The sequence below is a fragment of the Mustela nivalis genome, assembly GCF_964662115.1.
Source record: "Mustela nivalis genome assembly, chromosome: 6".
Lineage (NCBI taxonomy): Eukaryota > Metazoa > Chordata > Mammalia > Carnivora > Mustelidae > Mustela > Mustela nivalis.
The window spans coordinates 72,630,663-72,651,264 of record NC_139025.1 but is presented as its reverse complement, the minus strand read 5'-3'; the positions used below and the strand labels follow the sequence as shown (position 1 = coordinate 72,651,264).

General features: G+C 55.9%; 2 protein-coding genes across 7 annotated transcripts; one reads left to right on the top strand and one right to left on the bottom strand.

Annotated features, from left to right (window-relative positions):
* Positions 1–5,533: 5,533 nt before the first annotated feature.
* Positions 5,534–6,394, top strand: PSMB11 (proteasome subunit beta 11; the record flags this gene model as incomplete). The annotated part of the gene is made up of 1 exon (XM_082734423.1): positions 5,534–6,394. The coding sequence occupies one exon, from the start codon at positions 5,534–5,536 to the stop codon at positions 6,392–6,394; it is 861 nt and encodes a 286-aa protein (XP_082590549.1).
* A 3,576-nt stretch (positions 6,395–9,970) lies between these two features.
* CDH24 (cadherin 24) lies at positions 9,971–20,190 on the bottom strand. 6 transcript variants are annotated; one of them, XR_014312773.1, is made up of 13 exons: positions 19,863–20,190; positions 18,032–18,336; positions 17,546–17,726; positions 17,272–17,391; positions 17,031–17,198; positions 16,667–16,854; positions 16,026–16,279; positions 14,982–15,118; positions 12,643–12,764; positions 12,450–12,561; positions 11,979–12,227; positions 10,385–11,478; positions 9,971–10,286 (listed from the first exon to the last, which is right to left on the bottom strand). XR_014312773.1 is itself a non-coding variant. In XM_082734607.1 (12 exons), exons 2-12 carry the CDS (start codon positions 18,230–18,232, stop codon positions 10,909–10,911), a joined length of 2,346 nt encoding a protein of 781 aa, XP_082590733.1. In that variant the 5' UTR covers positions 18,233–18,336; positions 19,863–20,161; the 3' UTR covers positions 9,971–10,908. The 6 variants fall into 6 exon arrangements, 2 of the variants coding, with proteins under 2 accessions (XP_082590733.1, XP_082590734.1); XR_014312774.1 differs by having other exon boundaries at positions 17,546–17,840; positions 19,863–20,187; XR_014312775.1 differs by having other exon boundaries at positions 10,385–11,408; positions 17,546–17,840; positions 19,863–20,161.
* Positions 20,191–20,602: the final 412 nt, after the last annotated feature.

The following is a 20,602-nucleotide window of genomic DNA, read 5'->3' as shown; positions in this document are numbered from 1 at the left end:
TCCTGCCAGGTGTCTAAGCAATACTTTACATCTGGGCGGCTTTAGCATCCTGTTAACGCAACTGAAGTTGCCATTTTGTTTAAGGGCACCCGGTAACACTGGGTAAAATAATGATGTATTCTGAGGCATTTTCCTGTGAAGTTAGTTAACCCCAGTAGTTTGTGGTAAAAATTGCAACAAAATAAAAGTGCTATACCTCTTGTTGTTTGATAGCATTAATCGCCACACTACCCAACTTCTGTAACATAACCAGTTTTTAAGATTTAATATTCTCTTTACTCCCACCCTGTGGTGGAAATTCTAAGTAATGTATTGCCTAAAAGGCAGAAGAATAAAAAAGGAAACGTATGGGACCCAGTTAATCCACAAACTAGATTCTCAATTCAGCTCCGAATAACTGAGTCAATAGTCATTTACCATCTCAGAGTCTGGAGGAAGGCTGACAATCAGTAAAAATGTACCAAGAGGTTCTCTAACTTAGGCTTGCTAAGACAAGCTCTTTATTAATACAGGAATGTGGTATTTATCATTGTCTCTCCATCTCTCCACCCACCTTCATTTTTCAACCCTTTGGGGACCCATAACAAACAAGGAAGTGGGCAAATGTATGAAATGCTGCCTCCTGCTTTATGGCTCTATGAAGTCAGTGTCTGGCCTTCCTTGTTGGATTCCAGCAGCAACATCCATCAATATCTAAATTCCCCTTTCTTCTGATGCCCAACCCAGCCCCTCCTCTTCCCCAGCAGACTCTGACTCTGCATATGTTGTATTTTTAATGCTGAAATTTGGCAACCCTTTCCAAGCCCAACCATCAGAATGTAATGAAGCAGAAGATCTTTTTCTGCGTCTCACACTTGGATGGTGTGGAAAATTCGGAGTGCCTCCGTTTATAGAGCAGGTATTATTTTGCCGTCCCAACTGCGATACAGCTTGTCCTCTTCCTGACTCTCCCCTGTGGTTTGTTCACACTGCCACTAATAGCATTTGTACCTCTCTTAAGACACTTTCACATTTTAAAGTGATTGGTTGTAAGTGTACTTGACTGCGAGTTTCTAAAGACAGGTATTTCTCTACTGTTCATCTCTGCGTCCACTCTATGCTTAGTAAATGCTTGCCAAGTGAATACAGGAGAGAATGGTAACAATGTTCTTCCAGCCGCAGAGGCCTGAAGCCCTGGCCATCTTTGACAACTCCCCTTCCTTTCCATCACATTCCATAAGTTGCCAAGTCCTGTTGATTCTTCCTCTACAATGCTTCTCATGTGTTTTTTGGTTGTTGTTGTTGTTGTTGTTGTTTCATTGCAACTGATACCACCTTTTGGCTTCTTATTTCCTCACTACTGAATTACTGAAATATTCTTCTGATTTTCTGGGCCCAAATTGTACTCTTTAATTCATTTTGCACAGTACCAGATTAATTTTCCTAAAACGCCCTCTTAATCTTACCTCTTGCCTGCTTAAAAATGTTCTCTAAGACTCAGCTCCTCGGTATGGCATTCAAGGCGTTCCATAATCTATTCTCAACTTACTTTGTATTAGTTCTTAGATAGATAGATAGAGATATATGTATATCACCTGTCACTATCTCTATCTGTATCTATATAGAGAGATACATGTCAGGCAGAGAAAGACAAATACTGTATGCTCTCACTTATATGTGGAAACTAACAAAGCCAAACTCCATATGAACAGAGAGTGGATTGGTAGTTACCAGGGGCTGTGGAGTAGGGGAAACGGGGAGATATTGTTCGAAGGGTAAATACACATTTCCAGTTTAAGAAGTTCTGGGAATCTAATGTACAGCATTAGGATTATAGTTAATGATGCTAAATTGTATTCCGTAGTTGAAAGTTGCTAAGAGAGTAGATTTGATTTTATTTTTAAAGATTTTATTTATTTAACAGAGAGAGACACAGTGAGAGAGGGAACACAGCGGGGGGAGTGGAGAGGGAGAAGCTTCCTGAGGAGCAGGAAGCCCGATGTGGGCCTTGATCTCAGGACCCTGGGATCAGGACCTGAGCCAAAGGCAGACACTTAATGACTGAGCCAACCAGGTGCCCCAAGAAAGCAGACTTTAAATGTTCTCACCACCACCACAAAAATGGTTAATTATATAAAGTGAGGGATGTGTTCATTAACCTTATTGTGGTAAACATTTTGCAATATGTGCCTGTATCAAATCATCACACTGTACACCTTAAACTTACATAATGTCATGTGTCAATGTTATCTCAATAAAGAAGGTTTGGGGGAGAAAAAAAATGATAAGTGTTGTAGTTCAGAGGTGAGAGAGATCAATATAGCTTGGGGTGAGGTGGGGAGACCAGGAAGGCATGCTAAGGAAGTGTAGATTCATTTCCCTAAATACTGTGGGGATCCCATTGCTCCTCAAACCAACAGCCTCACCTCTCTCAGACCACACCTGAGAAGGATTTTCAAAACAGAAGATACTCAAGCCAGGCTTTGAAGGATAGGATTCAGATAGATGAAGGAGAGGGTCACCTGGCTGGTTCAGTCAACAGAATGTGATTCTTGTCCTTGGGGCTAATTCCGAACCCCACAGTGGGTGTAGAGATTACTTAAAAATAAAACCTTAGGCTTAGTCATTAAACATCTGCCTTCGGCTCAGGATATGGTCCCAGGGTCCTGGGATCGAGCCCCGTATCAGTCTCCCTGCTGGGCAGGAAGCCTGCTTTTCCCTCTCCAACTCCCCCTCCTTGTGTTCCCTCTCTCACTGTGTCTCTCTCTGTCAAAATAAACAAATAAATTTTAAAAATATGTATTTTTTAAAAAACATCTTGGAGTGCCTGGGTGGCTCGGTGGGTTAAGCCCTCTGCCTTCAGCTTGGGTCATGATCCCAGGGTCCTGGGATCGAGCCCCACATTGGGCTCTCTGCTCAGTGGGGAGCCTGCTTGCCTTCCTCTCTCTCTGCCAGCCTCTCTGCCTACTTATGATCTCTGTCTGTCAAATAAATAAATAAAATCTTTAAAAAAAAAATCTTGGGCACCTGGGTGGCTCAGTCAGTTGAACAGCTGCTTTCAGCTTGGGTCATGACCCTAGGTCCTGGGAGGAAGAACCAAATAGGGCTCACTGTACAGGGGAGAGTCTGTTTCTCCATCTCTCTCTGCCCTCCCAACTCATGCTCACTTACTCTTTCTCTCCCTCTCTCTCTCAAATAAATAAATAAATAATGTTAAAAAAAAAATCTTGAAAAAAATAGATGAAAAAAGTAGATGAAGGGGAGGTGTGAGATGTGTTAGGAACGGTATGAAAGAGGTTGTGGTGGATAGATCAGGATGGGACCATCGTGGGCCTTAAATGCCAGCCTGATGAGGAGAAGGTGGTTTGGGTTTGATCTTGTAGTCCTTCAAGATTTCTTAGTAGAGAAGACATGTTAGGAAAACATGTCAGTGTGAAGGGTAAGATTAGAGGGGAGAATAGAGGGTGGCAAATTAGAAGGCCATTCAACTGTCTATATCTGACTTGAGAATGGCTTGACTTAAGGAGGTGACAATCCATCCATATATACAACATCTAAGGCTTAGTCTTTAAAAACAGGAGACATACCTACCTCTCCAGTAAGAGTCCCATGTGGTCTTGTGCAAAAGAAAGGAGAAAGACTGGTTGGACTTTAGTGTGACCTCCTGGTTTCTCCAGTCCTCCCATGACATGTTTGCACTTGCCTTTAGTACTGACTCTATAGCCCCACCATCATGGTATCTGGGGGGGCTCCAGGCTCTTTCCCTTGTGTGTGGGTCTGTTTCTTTGACTAAGCCCATTTTCACAGCACCCCTTTGAGCTGCAGGCTTTAGTAAAATATACTCCAGATGGTGCTGGAAGTAGTTAAGGCTTGTCACTCTGCCCCAGTCTACTTCGTCTTTCTGAAGGGCCAGCAGTCCTATCCCTTGCCCACCCCTGGTTGGTCTAAGACTTAGACTCAGCCTAATGGGGACAAGGTCAGTTTGTTTTGCCTTGGAACTACAAACAACTTTCCCACTATTGTAAACTATTGGGCGAAGGGGGACCGGGAGAGGGAAGGCCATTAGATACTTTCAGCTACATTCTCAGAAGTATCCCACAACAGAGAAGCTATACCGCTAGAAACTGTCAGGAATGCGGTCTTCATGCAGATGGAAGTTCATATGCACCTTCGAAACAAAGGAGAAAGGGAACTCCACGTTCTAGTTTCCTCTCACCCAGGTCCCTCTGTACCCTGCCTTTCTAGAAGGTATTTGAGCACCCCTCCCCCTCATAAAGACTCTCTTGCACTTTTCTCTTTTGCCCTGCTCTCCGTCCATTTCCTTTTCTCCTGACTAGAAAGTCAAAGTGTGAGCTGAGCATTAGAGTTCCCTGGTCTCAAACCCCTGAAGAGGGAACCTGATGTCAAAGGCCCCTGCCTTGGGTGCCTAGATGGCTCAGTTTGTTAAGTGTCTGCCTTTGGCTCAGGTCAGGATATCAGGGTCCTGAGATCGAGTCCTGTATCAAGCTCCCTGCTCAGCGGAGAGCCTGCTTCTCCCTCTACCTCTGCTGCTCCCCCTACTTGTGCTTTTTCTCTCTCTCAAAGAAATAAAATCTTTAAAAAAAAACAAAACAAAAAACGACTCCTGACTTGGTGGGTTCACAACACTCTTCTTCTTTTCTTCTTCTTCTTTTTTTTTTTTAGATTTTATTTATTTATTTGACCGAGATCACAAGTAGGCAGAGACACAGGCAGAGAGAGAGAGGAGGAAGCAGGCTCCCCACTGAGCAGAGAGACCATGCGTGTGGGGCTTGATCCCAGGACCCTGAGATCATGACCTGAGCCGAAGGCAGAGGCTTAACCCATTGAGCCACCCAGGCACCCCTTTTCTTTCTTTTTTAAGATGTTATTTATTTATCTAAACTTATTTATTTATTTAGAGAGCATGAGCCGGGGGAGGAGGCAGAGGGAGAGAGAATCCAATGGGACTCCATGCAAAGCGCAGAGCCTGACATGGGGTTTGATCTCATCACCCTGAGATCATGACCTGAACCGAAATCAAGAGCTGGACATTCAGCTGATGACTGAGTTACCCAGGTGTCCCTCTCTCAACAGCTGGGAGCTGTTGCAGGGGCTGTGACAGAGCCTCATCTGTCTTTGCATGTCCAGTGCTCCCCACAGGAGAAACAAGAGGGACCCAGCAGTGCTCCTTCCACTCATGCCTCCTTTCCTCTGAAGTCAACCCACTGCCCGCCCCACTTCAGGTGCTGGGAGGATGATAGATGGGAGACTCCTTGGGTGACGCTCAGGTGTGTCACCAGTGGCGTCTTCCCATCAGTGCAGACTTCCCTGGCCTCCTCCTGTCTCTCCTCAGCCATCCTCTGAGCAACAGGAGACCGCTGCTCAGGACAGTCCCAGAGCCTGACTTGGGGGTAGGGAGAAGTGAAGCCATAGATCACCTGCCCCTCTGTACCCTTCTGGCTACAGCCCAGCGTCTCCACAGCGTCCCTCCCCTCCCCAACTCCAGCCCACAAATCCCTGCCTTGCTCCTTCCAGCCATCACTCAGCCCCAGGGATGGCTCTGCAGGATGTGTGTAAGTGGCAGGCCCCGGACACCTGGGGACTGTCGCCTCACCTGCCTCAGGCCAGCGGCTGGGCCGTGCCCCCAGGTTGTGACCCTCAAACCTTCCTGCGGACGCATGGCCCCAGGCTGGCCCACGGCACCACCACCTTGGCCTTCCGCTTCCGGCACGGAGTCATCGCCGCTGCGGACACCCGGGCGTCCTGTGGCAGCTACGTGCAGTGCCCGGCCTCGCGCAAGATCCTCCCGGTGCACCGTCACCTGCTGGGCACCACATCCGGCACGTCTGCCGACTGTGCCACGTGGTACCGCGTGTTGCGGCGGGAACTGCGGCTGCGCGCCCTGAGGGAGGGGCGGCTGCCCAGCGTGGCCGGGTCCGCCAGACTCCTGTCGGCCCTGATGTCCTGCTACCGGGGGTTGGATCTATGCGTGGCCACCGCGCTGTGTGGCTGGGACCGCTCGGGCCCTGCCCTCTTCTATGTGGACAGTGACGGCACCCGCCTGCAGGGGAACATCTTCTCGGTGGGCTCTGGATCTCCTTACGCCTATGGCGTGCTCGACCGCGGCTACCGCTACGACATGAGCCCCCAGGAAGCCTATGCCCTGGCTCGCCGCGCCGTGACCCACGCCACCCACCGCGATGCCTACTCAGGGGGCTCTGTAGACCTTTTCCATGTGCGGGAAAGCGGATGGGAGTATGTGTCGCGCAGCGATGCCTGTGTGCTGTACTGGGAACTGCAGAAGCTTCCGGAGCCAGAGAAGGAGGAGGAGGAGGAGGAGGTCCACCAGGACCAGGCTGAGCCTGCCACCCTGCACAGAGACTCCAGGCTGGCCGCAGAGACTGAGATGCTGTGAGAAGCAGCAGGACTTGAGGGGACCTTGGCCAAGGGAGTGGGTGGGAGGATAGGCATGGGGGTGGGGGTCGGGAGGGGAGACTCACAGCATCTGGCTCCAGCCCACAGGGGTCCCCAGCTCCATTTGTTCTAGATATCCTTCCCTTTCTGTCTCACAGCGCTGTGGGTGGCTCTGTCCAACATGTTCCTCTGGATGCCCAGTGGATTGGTCCAGCCTCCTTTCCACCCCCAAGTTCTCCACGAATAATCTCTGTGTGCCTGCTGCACGCCAGACGCAGGGCTAGGTGCCAGACCCTCTTTCTCACCAACTTGTTTGCCGCCTTTCCCCACCTGATCCCTGCTCTCTTTGCCTCCCATTTCTGTATCTCAGCTTCAAAGTATTTGTCACTGTGTCACCTTGGTGAGGGAGTAACTGGGGGTGGAGTAAGGTGGGGCGAGTGGCCCAGAGCACCCAGATTGGGGGGGGCAGGGCAGCACAGACCGTATGGCTTCTCCCCCTGCCCTGGAGGGACTCTAAGGACAACAATCACTATTCATTCTGAATGCCCTTCTCATGATAACTCTGAGGTAAAAATTATCCTCACTTTGCGGAAGAGGAAACAGCTTCAAAGGGTTATGTGACTTGCTGGGGTCACACAGTAAGTGGCAGAGATGAGGGTGGGACCCCGCCTTCCGGGCCTTCGCTCCAGAGTTCTGCTCTTTCAACACAGTTCTGTCCTCCCAGGTCCTCTTTCTTGCCCTGTCTTTCTGCCCTAGGCCCTTCAGGCATCTGGGAGTGGGGAGCGGGGGAGGAGCTGGGCCAAACCCCTGTCCGGTAGGCAGAGGAGCCTGAGGGCCTGGAGGGTGGCCAACCCCCCCCCCCCACCCCAAGACCTGGAGCCATGGTCATCACCTACCCGGAGCTCTGGTCTTCAGACCCTGTCACTGCTGAGGCCAGACTTCTTTCCCTTTTTCCCCTTCCTGCTTTCTTCCCTTTGCCTTCTTTCCAGCCTTTCCTTCCTGTCACTTCCTCTGGGGAAGGAAGAAAAGAGGGAGGTGGCTGTGCCAGTGGGAACTGTTGGGCTAGCACATCCTCTCCTGCCCTTCCTGCCCCTCCTCCAGCTCCCCTATAAGCCCTGACTTGGCAAGGCTGGCTGCCACTTCCAGGGGGGCCACCTTCCCCGCCCAGCTTCTCCCCAGGCAAACTTGAAGGGGGATGGGCGGGAAGCACAGTCAACCAAGAGACAGGACTGAATGGAGGGAATGTTGGTGAACCTTTCTCTCATCCCGCTCCTGCAGAGCTTCCAGGCGCGAGATTCAAAGCCCCCTTTCCTCTCTCCTCCTCTCAGCCTGCCGCCCAGCTCTGAGCCCTAGGCCCCAACACTGGACTTCCTGCTTAGAATTCCTCCAGGCTGGAGCTGACCTGACTAAGAGACCCCCAGGTTCTGGCCTTTGGGGCATGATTAGGGAGGAGGAAGGAAAGGCCAGGGAGTCTTAGGAAGGAAAGCCGGGAGGCAGTGGAGGCTGAGGGAGGAAATTGTGGTGGGGGAGGAGGAGCAGCAGAAAAGTGCTTCCTACAGAAGAGCTAGCATTTGAGAGTCAGGGTCCAGGAATCTCATCGGTGGCTTCAACAACAACCCTTCACCCCCCTGTCCATTCTCCAGTCTCTGGGGAGAAGGTGCAGAGCTCTGGGAATGATAGGCAGAGCTCAGAGACCCCCCCCCCCCCCCAGGGCCAGCCTAGTTCTGGAGGAGAACAGGAGGAAAGCTTTTGCCCAGGGTTCAAGGACGTGATGGACTCCGGCATAAGAGGGTGCATCTCCAAGTGCAGAGACGTACGTGGATCTGTGTCCTGTTGTAAGTGAGGGGCCCAGTTGAGATGTGTGCATGAGTGTGCTAGAGGATGTGTGGCAGTTCCTGAGTACAGAGACAGGGAAGAGATTGGAAGAGAAAGAGTTAACACCTGGATAAGGAGTGCAGCCCCTCTTGGGAGAGAAAGCCAGGCCTTGTCACTTATTTTGGAAAAATGGTCCAACACGGAGAGGAAGTGGGGGCAGAGCTCATCGTATTAGTTCCCCACATCTGCATTGTCACACCCCTATCCTGAAGCCCCAGGAAGGAGAAACAGTGGGTATGTGTGTGTATGGTGGGGAGCTTGCAGCCCAGGAGTGTTGCCTGATCATGGTCTTAGGCTCAGAAACTGCCTGCAGCTCACTCCCTGGGATGCTCTGTAGTCTTTCCCTCCCCACAAACAGGGGAAGGAGGACTGAACACACATACAGGGGAAAATAGGAAGGGAGACCCTCCTTCTCCTGTCACCTCGCCCCTTCTCTCCCTTCTCCTTTCTTTCCACAGTCCTGCCCCTCTTCATTCTCTTTGATAGGTTCTGTCTTTCAGGATGATGAGGTATTTGAGACCAGAGATAAGACCAGGGGTCTTGCTGACAGGCCTGTTTCCCTATGTCCTGTGTTTCCCTCCAAGTTTACCAAGCCAGAGTTGGGGCCTGACCTCAGGATGCAGGTAGGGAGGGCTGGGAGAGTAGAGAAAGGCCGCATCCCACCTAGGAATGGCCCATGGGTCAGTCCCTCATTGCTCTTCACTTATTCCTGAAGGCTGGTTGCAGATGCTGCGGTGAGAGCAAAGGGGCAGAGAGCTTGCCCATCCTGCCCCCAAACAGAAAACCCTGTCCCTGACACCACACTTCGGGTGTTGGCTCCTAATCATCTCCTTTGGGAGACAGCCAGCCTGCTCTTGCTCGGGCCTTTGGCCATTTGGGCCTCCAGTTCCAGTTCCCTTCACAGAGTAAAGGACAAGTCCAGCCCGGGGGCAAGGGTCCTGTTCTCCTGGCACCTGGTTACCCTAATCAAGCAGGCATGGAAGTGTGAGAGAAGGCATCTTCCCATTGGAGCAGTTCCCCCCATGGCCAGCACCCCACACTTGGAGGGAAGGGCCAGGAGGCTCTGTCTGGACCCATCATCACTGCGCACCTCCAGGAGCCCTGCCTGGAATTAGGACCTCCCTTCTCTGCTTAGGGAGAGCACACTCTGCTCAGCTTGCATCCAAGTTGACTTTGATTGGACTCCTGGGCCCCCTGATAGCTCACTCCTGGTCCCTCTCCCTCTCCCTATGTGTTCCATGGAGAGTAAGACCAGGACTGGAGAGAATTAAAGGTGGGGTCACTGGGCCCAGAATCAGAGTGACTATGCCATCTCAGCCCGGCCCACCCTCTCCCACCTGGCACAGACAGGCTTTCCTAGTCTAAAAGCCAGCTTCCTCTCTTAGTCTTTTATCTCTCCCCCTCTCTTCTCAGGAGCTCTCACTCCAACCTCTCCTTGCCACCCTCCCCTCTGGCCAATCCCCTTAATTCCCTTGGACATTTTGAGACCAGCAAGGAACAGGAGAGTCACAGTGGGGGGTACTTACTCCCTCCTCAGACTAGAGGGACTTGAGTGGACTGCCCTCCCAAAAAATAAAGCAGTGAACTGCCCCACAAAGAAGAAAGGAACCAGCAGGGTTGGGTCAGGCCTCTCCTTCCACCCTTTGGCATAGAGAAGCTCTGCACAGAAACCCACATGCAGAACTGGAAACAGGGCTCCAGCTTTAGAAAATAAAGTGTCTGTTTATTATGAAATTAGAGATGGAGGCCCCTCCCCTTCCTCCCTTTTTCCCCTTCCCCAGCTGCCTCCCTCTTTCCTTTCCTTCCCCTCCCCTCCCCCTGGGGCTGGGAAGCACACAGGACAATGCCCAGAGCTGGGATGCCCAGGGCAGGCCAACAGCTGCGCAGAGCTCCAGGGAGGCGGCTGTGTGGGGGGCTGGAGCTCTTGCCCTGGGAGGTGGGCTGGCACCCTCTCTCTGCTGGAGGCCAGTGGAGCCAGGATGAGGCCATGAGTGATGGATGGAACCATGCGGGCAGGTCTGTAAAGACAGGAGAGCCAGGGGTTCTAGGCAGTGAGTGGAGGAGGGCTTCAGGCCATCCCTCTGCTCCCTCCTCCCCCTTAATTAGGGGCACTGACCTGGGGCCAAAGATCCCCCTGCAGGAGGGTGGGCAGCAGTGGCTGGAAGTTTCTCTTGTTTTTTGGGATGGACAACAGAAATAACTGAAAAGCCAGTCACAGGGACCGGAGAGAATGCAGGCAGATGTGTGCAGGAGACAGACACAGAGCATGTGTGTGGGCAAGGGAGACAGAAAGAGGGTGTGGGAGAGATTTAGAATCGGGCAGACAAAAACAGAGTCACGGAGAGAGTGGAATCACAGTGAAGGAACAGATTGAGAGTCGAACCACACAATCCAGACCCAGACAGGAGAGTGTTACAGAAAGACAGAGATCCCTGGAGGGAGACAAACTAACGACTTGGGAGAAGGGAGGTAAGAAGGAGGTTGCCCTGGGGAAGCTGGGAAGAGGGACACCGGGAGGAGAGGAGGCCTGGGGGGCTCGCCCCCAGGCTGCTGCCGCCTGCCTGGAGCCCAGGGCGTGGGGCTCACTCAGAGGGCCTATGAGGGGTGCCCCACTGCAGCGGGCAGGGCTGGGGCCCGCTCTCAGGGGGTCGGGGGCTCCTTGGCCCCGTACAGCTCAGCCAGGGTGCGGAAGAGCGGCCCCCAGTCGTCCTGCGGCTCGGCGGGGCCGAGGGCGCCCCCCGCCTCGCTGCCCGAGCCCAGGGAGCTGAGCGAGCCGCAGGAGGAGCCACGGCCCTCGTAGCCGTACACCTGCACGGAGTCGTAGGGCGGCACACTGGGGTCGTCGTCCGCCTCGCGGAGCCGCAGCGCCAGGAGCTGCGCCACGTCGGCGGGCCCAGGGGGCCGGGGCTGGCGGGGTGCCCGGGCCCGGGGCAGGACGTCGCGGCGCGCTGGTGGCCCGGGATTCGGCGGGACTGCCCCGTCGGGGTTCTGCAGGGCGCTGATGTCGAAGGCCTCCGTGTCCTCTTCGCCGCCACCCTCGTCGTCATAGGTGATGATGTTCTCACGGACGTCCTCCTCCTCCAGCACCATCAGTGCTTCCTGCTTCTGCCGCCGCAGGGCCACGAAGAGCACCACCAGGGCTGGGAGAGAGGCGCACACAGGCCCGCTGAGTCTGCGGGGTCCCCGGGAGCACGGTGGCCTGCTTCCTTTCTGGACCATGCGCAGGTTGGGAGACAGAGGAGACAGTGTGGCCCGGGGTGGTAAGACCTGGGTTTGACACCTGGCAAGCCTCATCTGGAGCCTGACTTCACCCTGCACTTGACGGGTGACTATGGGAAGTTGCTTCACTTCTCTGAACCTCTTTGACCCTTAGAGGGCTTGTGTAGATAACAGGGAAAATGAATTCCCCCCTTAGAGCTGTTGAAAGGATGAATCCGAACTAGCACAAGTGATGTGCCAGGCACCACATGCCGCCCAGTCAGGCTTCAGTAAATGTTTTTTAAGGCTTCTGGCTAGCATTGTGGGTTGGTAATGTCAGGGACGTGAGGCCAGAGCTCTTCTCTTGGACACACAAGGGAGTGGGAAAATCTAGGCATGGGGCTTCCTTCAATACCAAGGGGGGGACTTCCCCAGATCCAGGGACCTGGCCCCTCTCTCAACCCCCTGCAGGCTCAGACCCCACGTTGATGTTCCGAGGTGGCCCGACTCACCAAGCAGGGTGCCCACACAGGTGACGATGGCAAGCAGGGCCCCAGTGCTGAGCCCGGCCGGTGAGAGCTGAGCCTCGGGCCGGCAGGAAGCCACCGAGCCATCGGGCCGGCAGCGGCACACGCTGACAGTCACTGTGGCGGTGCTGCTCAAGGCTGGCTGCCCCCAGTCCCACAGTTCTATGGGAACCAGATAGGGTGCCTGGCGGGGCGGAGCAGGGCGAGAGGGCAGCAGCAGGCTGGCGGAGCCATCTGTGGGAGAGGGAAGGTGTGGGGCCCCTTCCTGAGACATGGTCTCAGTAGGGTGGGCGCCGCCCAGGGAGACAGCTGCCCATTGGGAGGATTGGCAAAGAGCAAATGTGTGCACATCCACATCTACCTTCTATCAGGTGGAGGGCCCAAATGTGGGGGCGGCAGTGAGGCAGACCAGGCTAGGGGGTGGTAGGGGAGCAGGAGAGCAGGGAGGCCACCCACCTCGGTTGTCACGGACAGTGAAGTTGGCATCAGGGCCCAGAGGACCTTGAAGGGAGACACGGCTACTGTTGCCCACCTCATCTCTGTCCAGGGCCCGGATGACCTGAATCAACTGGGAAAAAGAAGATAGGCCTTGTATGGAGTGGGCACTGGGAGGTCTTAAAGTCCCGAGCCCTCTGCCGCAGCGGCTCACCTGGCCGGGGACTGCTGAATCACACACAAAGGTGTCATAGGGCTCAGCCAGCTGGGGGGCGTTGTCGTTCTCATCCAAGATCTGGATGGCTACTTGCACACGGGAGGCCTGTGCGGAGCTGTCTGAAGCCAGAACATGACACACACAGTAGTTGACACACAGCATGCACGGTGTGTGGGCACAGATGCCCCGTGTAGCGCCCAGCATACACATGCATCACGTGGACACACATGGGGCAAATGGTGTGAGACGAAGGGAACAACACCAAGAGTATACGACAACATTCAGGTGGGAGCCAAGATAAGTGCAGTGCAGAAGGTACATTCCATGGGGACGCGGAGCACCCGGGACAGGCATACATGTGCCATAAATGAAAGGCGGACAGAAGGTGCATACAGGATGCATGCAGGCCACAGTCATGAAACAAACGCATTCATACCACATATTCGATGTACACTCAACATTTACAACAAATACAACATACACGGAGTGGGTGTTGGATACACACCGTGCATTCAGTGTCACCCCCCACCCAGGGTCGAGAGTATGCATTTTCATACATAGCACCCACGAGACAGACAGACAGACACACAAACACACATGCCCCATCAGCAGTAGGAAGGCTACGGTATAGCCATGAGTAGCACTTAGACTTGGCCTTGGGGAGCCAGGCCAGCCTGGGCCACAGCCAGACACAGGCCCTCTTCTTCATGCAACCCTTCATCAGGTTGTTCCCTGTCATCACCGACTTGCCCCTCACTGCCAATGCCATCCAAGGAAGAATGGAAGATGGGTATCCCTGCCCAGACTGGTGCTCACTTCTCCTGGCTGAGCCTCCCAGACTCTTTAGTCCTCTCCCAGGTCGGGAGAGAGCTGGCTGGCCCCAGGGAGAGGGCCAAGGTCCCAGCCTGTGCAAGGGAGGCTTGCGTGGGCTCTCTGGCTAAGGGTTCAGGGCTCCATCCCTTCTCTGCAATAAGGGTCTTAGGCCTGCTAGTTGATCTTAGGGTTTGCTGGAGAGCAGGATTTGGTGGGAGGGTGAGAAGACAGAGAGGGAAACACACACCTACACACACACACACACACACACACACACACGGCTAGCAATGTATACACAGGCAACTCTAAACACTGCATACACACAGGGACATTCACATGACAGACATGCATGCAACGCCACGTAACACACAGCGACGGGGCCATAAACATGATCTTCTACACATAAGAGGTAACATGGTGGCAGGGATAAGTGCTCTGACTCCATAGCCTCATAGGGTCTCGCACTCTGCCCCTTCACAGCAGCATGACCTTGGGCAGCTACTTAACTTATCTTTGTCCGAGTCTCCTTATTTTCGAGTGGGGAAGTAATTGTACCTCCCTCCTAAAGCTGTGACGGTGATTACATTAAGCGATCCACATTTGGTACTAATGTATACACAGTAGAACAGTACTTGGTATACAATAAGTCATAAATTCTTTGTCCACGAACACTCACATACACAAAACGATATCTACAAACAGCCACCTGTACCAATCCTTATATACCTCTAATCACACATTCGCACAAATATTCTATCTGCTCAACTACACACACAAATACGTGTGGGTATATATGAACTGTTACACACATGGAATTACACACACATGTAGGTTTGCACTCACATGTGCACATACATAAAGCTCTTCGCTGCCCTGTACAAACATCTCATGCGCACAAGGACAGTTCCCAGAGACAGGACACAGAAGGCAAATGCAGGAGGCCCTGGGGTGTGAGCAGGAGTGATAAGGGGAGGTTCTCACAGGGAAGGGAGGTGTCCCTGCCTCCACAGGCCATGGCAGCCCATAGACAGCCAAAGCATGCTGCTGTCAACTGGTGGCTGACAGAGGCAGGAGCGGGCCCTCTCCCCTGCCTTGGGGGCTCTCTGCAGGGCATCCCGTGGAGGGGCTGCTGGAAGAACCCCTCCAGTCAGCCTCCGGAGGAGGGGCCCAGCCCCACCCTGGCTTCAGCCTGAAACAGACAGCGGGGATGGCAGGGTCTGCCAGGGTGCAGATTGGGGTTTCCCAGGACTCAGGAGTAATTTGAGGTTTCCCAGTTGGGGAAAGTCAGGTATGGGAGTGAATTTAAAGTCAGGGCAATACACAGACAGATCACTGCGCCCAGGCCAGCCCAGCCTCAGAGACCAGGAAGCCTGCCTGGCAGTGGTGATCCAGGCTGGGAAGGCAGCCCTGTACACTGGTGAGGCCTGGTGGCAGTGACTGCCTCCCCCTTCCCCACTCAGGGACAGCTCCTCTGCCAGGCGCCTGCTGCCTTCCCTGTCTCCTGGAGGTCCGGGACTCCTCACCGAGCTCCGTGGCCAAGACCGTGAGGTTGTGCCAGACGCGAGCCTCGCGGTCCAGAGGCACCACTGTGCGGATGGTGCCGTCTTCAGGCTCGATGGAGAAGCAGCGCTCTGGATCCGAGTGGGGGAGGATGGAGTATCTGGGGAAGATGGAGCGGAGGCTGATCTGATCTGTGGGCAGCACTGGAGCTTGCAGCTAGGCCTCCCTCCCTTCTGTTTGTCTTGCTGGCCTCTTGGCTCTTCTGGGCAGAGGGCCCGAGCTCACCGGGCTGAGCATGCCCAGGGTACCCAGAGCCATGATTCACATTAGGGTCCCCTTAAAAGACAAATGGCTTGGGGAAGTTATGGACATTAAACACCGGTCCTAAGACTCAGGGGGACTGGGTTTCCTGGTGGGGGAGCGACTGAAAGAGGTGGAAGGGGATAAACAGCCTGTCTTTCTGACTTTTGGGCTCTATTCTAGAGATCCAGAGACACCTCTGCCTCAGACCAGCTGTGTGACCTTGGGTGAATCGTTTAACCTCTGTTTACTCAACCAAGATGGGAGTGCCATGGCCGGGATGCTGAAAGGTGGGAAGAGCGGCTCTTCTCAAGGCAGACAAATCTGGATTGGAGTCCCAGCTCTGCTGCTTCCTGACTGTGTGACCTTGGGCAAGGAACTTAAGCTGTCTGGGCCTGGCCTCTAAAACGACTGGGGACGACCGTGTTCACTTCACAGGCCCGTTGTGAGAACTGAATGTTCCCAAGTGGGTAAAGTGTGCAGCGCCAAGGGAGTGACCAGTTGTGGTAGCCAGCCATTCAGCAAAAACGCACATCAGATGAGCTTGCATCTGCTTGCACCGCCACTGGGAGGCGCCACTGCTATCCTCCCAGAGGGATGGGTGGAGCTGGGGGGGCGGAGCTAGCCGCGTCCTCCAGGCCTTCCCAGGCCCTCAGCCCTGCAGGGAGGGAGACCTCTGCCAGGAGGTGCCCAACCTTGGTGGGAATAGCCTGCCACTGGGCTCCTCCCCTGAGGCTCAGCCCTTCCCCTGCCCCGCCCCAGCTCACCTGATCGGGCTGGCTGGGGAATCCAGGTCCGCTGCTGAGACCTGGCCCACCAGCGTCCCGGGAGCTTTGTTCTCAGACACTGCCAGGTAATAGGCAGCCTGGGTGAAGGCAGGCGGCTCTGGGGCGTCCTGCACAGCCACGCGCACGGAGGCCACGTCCTTGAAGGGCCCTCGCCTCAGGTAGGCTGGGTCAATGAGGGTGTTGGTGGCCTCCACGCGGAAGGAATAAGAGCGCCGGGTCTCGAAGTCCAGGGGCTATGGGGAGAGGAGGTGGAGTGACTGAGGCACATGGAGACCAGGGCAGGCCCCAGCTCCTGGAAGTTGAAAGGACCCCTCCCCAGTATCCAGTGCTCCACCCTCCTGAGAGGAGATGTAGGCACCGAGGGGCAATAGCCATGGTGAGGCAGATTACTTAGCCTGGGACGCTAGGTCTGCCCCACCTCCATCATAGATGGGCTACACGAATAGTCCTGAGTCAGGCTTTCCCACTTGCTCGCCCCAGTCCCTCATCTGAAAGAGGATGAGATAACCGTGATCTCTAAGCTTCAATGCAGTGGTCCCAAGTCTGTTCCAGACCAGTTAGAAGGGAGCCTCATGGGGCAAGAGGCAGTATGAGTAAGTGTTAGCAGACAGGAGGCTAACCTTGCGGACAGTGAGGAGCCCGTCTCGACCCTGGGAGTCAGTGCTGATGCTGAAGGCTTCAGACCCCTCTCCATCCAGGATGCTGTAGGCCATGAGGGCGTTGTCCCCCAGATCTGGGTCCTGGGCCCGCAACCGGCCCACCAGGGTGCCTGGCCCAGCCGTCTCCACCACAGAGAACTGGTATAGGCCTTGAGTGGGGACGGAGGGGAGACATCTTAGGTCCCCAGCCCTCCTCCTTCTCCCAGTACTTCCTTCCTTCTCTTGGGGTCTGGCTGGGGAAGGGTGGGGAGGGAAAGCTTCTCTGGAGGCTGTAGGGGGTGGGGGCAGGCAAAGGACGGCTCTGGGAACAGCACTGGCCCCTTACTCTGAGGAAACTTGGGGGGGTTGTCGTTGACATCGCTGAGGGTGACTGTCACCGTCGTGCTGCCCGACAGCCCCCCCATGTGGCCGCCCATGTCCTTGGCCTGAATCACCACCAAGAACTCCTCCTGCGTCTCCCGGTCCATGTTGGGGATGGCTGTCCGTATCACTCCTAGGGAGAGACGACGGGTCAGTGGGTGCCTGTTCGCATGGCTGCCCTACGAGGCTCTGAGCTCTAGCCTCACCAGTCTGGGGGTCCACAGAGAAGAAAGGCAGTCCATCCAGCACGGTGTACACAAGCTTGGCGCTGTTCCCGTAGCTGGGGTCATCGGCATCATGAGCAGTCACCTGGATCACTGATGTCCCTGTGGGGGATCCCGGCACCCCACTCAGCAGGGGCAGGGCCAGGTGGGAAAGAACAGCAAATGAGGGGGACCCAGACACGAGAGCAACGCGGGAAGGAGAGGTGAGGGTGCTCCAGGAGACGGCATCTGGGATGGTCAGAGTTGGGGTACTCACCGACATTGGACATCTCAGGCACTGTGGCGTGGTAGGGCCCGAGCGGAAAGATAGGTGGGTTGTCATTAATGTCTTGCACCTTGATGATAAACTCTGACGGGGGCTCCAGAGGCCGGTTGGAGGCTCGGTCCACAGCTTGGGCCAGCAACACGTACTGTGCCTTCTCCTCCCGGTCCAGGCTCTTGGTGACATGGATATTGCCTGTGGCCTCATCAATCACAAATACAGTGCCTGCCCCCTCCCCGGTCAGCAGGTACTTGGTGCGGCCCTCGCCCCTGTCCACATCCGAGTGCAGCTGTAGGGGTCAGGGAAAAACGGCAGCAGGTTCCAAGCATGGGGACAGAAAGGTTAAAGAGTCTAGGTCTATGACTGGGTGGAGTGTTGGGAGTCCTGAGGGACCAAGGTCATTGAAGAAGTGATGAAGTTGCAGGATTGGGCCTAAGGGCCTCGAGAGTCAGGGCAGACCTGGGGAGGGCTGGTCCTTACCTTACCAATAAGGACAGGCTCTGGACCCGCATATTCCTCAATGACAAAGAACTGGTTCCACACCCAGCTCCTTCGGTTCCGCAGCAGCACTGGTCCTGGGGCCCCCCGGGACCCTGCCCAGGCCCGGGCTGGGGCTGCCAGGCGCCCCATGCAGCCCCAGCCACCTAGCCAGGCCAGCAGGAGCCTCACCAGGCCCCACATGTTTGGGCTCCAGCTAGGGCTCTGGTCGCTGTCCCCGGGTACTGAGGCATGAGCCAGCTGGGCCAGAAGGGCAGACGCGTTGGGGCTACCCCATGGATCCACACCTGTAGGGCAGGTAGCTGTTCAGGGTCAGGGAAACCCTTAACTTTCCCTGTCCCCCAACCAAAGTTAGAGGCTGAAGATCAGACCTCCAAGGAACCAGACACCCCACTGCCCAGAACCCAGACTGAGACAGAGCAGACAGTCTGATCCTTCCCTCCACCCAGGCTCTGCCTGTATTCACCTCCAGCCCTACAAGCTGATAAATCTCTGACCAGTCAACTCTGAGTAGAGAAGTGAGGGGAGAAAACAGGAGGGGAGGTGCAGGGTAGGTTTGGAACCCCAGATCTGGCCCCTGTTATTCCAGGTTGGCCATGCACCCCGGGGGGCTGGAGGCATTGGGGACTACCAGGGAAAGGGCTTAAAATCCAGGGGCTGGGACTCATGGAGGTGTGGTCTCAGGGTGTCTGGGGTCAGGCTGAGCTAGGAGAAGGGGTGCAGCCTTAGGGTTGAGAGACTGTGAAAGTCCTTCCTCCACTGGGAACCCCACCTCTCCCGAACCTGCCCCCAGCCCACACTGCCAGCTGAAGTCCTTGAAGGGGGACTGGGCTCCTGAGGAGTGGGGGGGCCCCAAATCCAAAAGAAGAGGGTGTAGAGCTGGGGGCAGGGCCAGGAGGCTGAGAGAGGAGAGCAGAGACTACAGACTCAGTGTTAGTGATGGTGAGACCCAGACTCAGGCACTGTCCGGCACAGACCGAGACAGAATGGCAGCAAGAGACACAAGGAGAGAGATCAAAGGAGGCAGCCTGAGTGTCTGACAGGCAGAGAGGAGTCATAGGTAATAGGTTTGGGAATGGTGAGGGTGGGTGGCAGAGGGGTTTTCTGCAAGTGATGGGCAGGTGGGGGGCAACCCTCAGCAGCAGGGGATCAGAGCAGGCCTCTGGAACTTCAATCTGAGACAGGGGGCAGCCAGGAGGGGGTTCAGGAATGGAGCCAGAGAGAGGACCCTTCCCACTGCTGTCTCCTCCCTCTCCTCCTGGGGGGACCCCTCAGGTAGCTGTGGCTGCTGCCCCTCCTCCCCCAGAGCAGACACACACCTGCCAGTCCTTTGCCTCCCGGGGGAAGAGGGAAGCCGGGGACTGAGCGGGAGGCGGGACGAGGCGAGGAAAGGGCTGGAGGAGTGGGAAACTGGATAGAGGCAAGGAAAGAGGAGGCGAGAGGGGAAGGGACGGGGGAAGGAAAGGAGAGCGGGAAAAGGCAAAGAGAAAGACAGGAAAGGAAAGGTAGGATAAGGAAACGGCAAAGAGGAAGAGGGTGTGAAGAAAAGACAGGGCAAGAAGGAGAGGGAAGGGGCAGAGGAGGCAAACAGGCAGAGAGAATGAGGGTGAAGAGAAACCCAGGAAGAGGAAAATGGGGAAAGGAGGGATAGAGGTGCGAGGGAAGAAGGGAAAGAGGTAGAGCGCGGGAGAAGGGAACGGGCAGTGGGCTCCCAGCCGCGGAGCGCACCGCTCTTAAGACACCCGCAGGCTGCGGGCCCCCTGCTGCCCCTCCGCGGGTTCCCGACCCCGGGCTCCGGGACAGGCGCCCTTACCTGACAGTGCCGAGGGGCCCAGGCCGGCGGGGAGCGTTCCCGCCAGCCCCCTTCGCCGGGTCCCAGGGGCGCAGCCCCGAGCCGATCCGAGCGGGCGCCGCGGCTCCGCTGCAGGTCTGAGCGGCCCCGGCGAGAACAAGGGAGCGAGACGGAGGGGGCGGGGGAAGGAGGCTCCGCCTGCGGAGGAGCGAGGCGGCTCCGCGGCGCGCGGGAGAGAGCCCAGCCTCCGACCCTCCCCGGCCAGCCCGGGCCCGCGCGGCGGGGGCGGGGGCGGCGCTCCCTGGCCGCCGGGCGCATACAGATGCGGCGCCCCTCCCGGGCCGTGCCCGCAGCGCCCGGCGGGGCACTCGGGCGGGAGGACTTCCAGGCCCCGGCGCCAGGCCGTCTCCGAAGGTCTGGAGGGGAGGGTGCAACCGGGAGCGCCGAGCGTCCCCGCACGTCCCCGCCGCGGGTCGAAAGGCGAGCGCGCGGCGAGGCGGGGAATAGGCGCCGGCTGCAGAGAGGCCGGGCTCCAGCTCCTGGGGCAGCGTCTGGGGCTGCTGTGGACCCCGGCCGCAAGGAGGCGGCATTTGGGGACCCGGTGCGCGGCACCACAGCCGGCCGACTGGGGAGCGCTTAAGGCCGGCCGAAGGGTCCAGGGAGTCCGCAGACTGGGCCCAGGGAGCAGGTCAGGGACCGAGGCACGGCAGCAGTGGGAGGGGGCGGCGGTGGGGAGTGGAACCTTTTTGGGAAGCTCATTT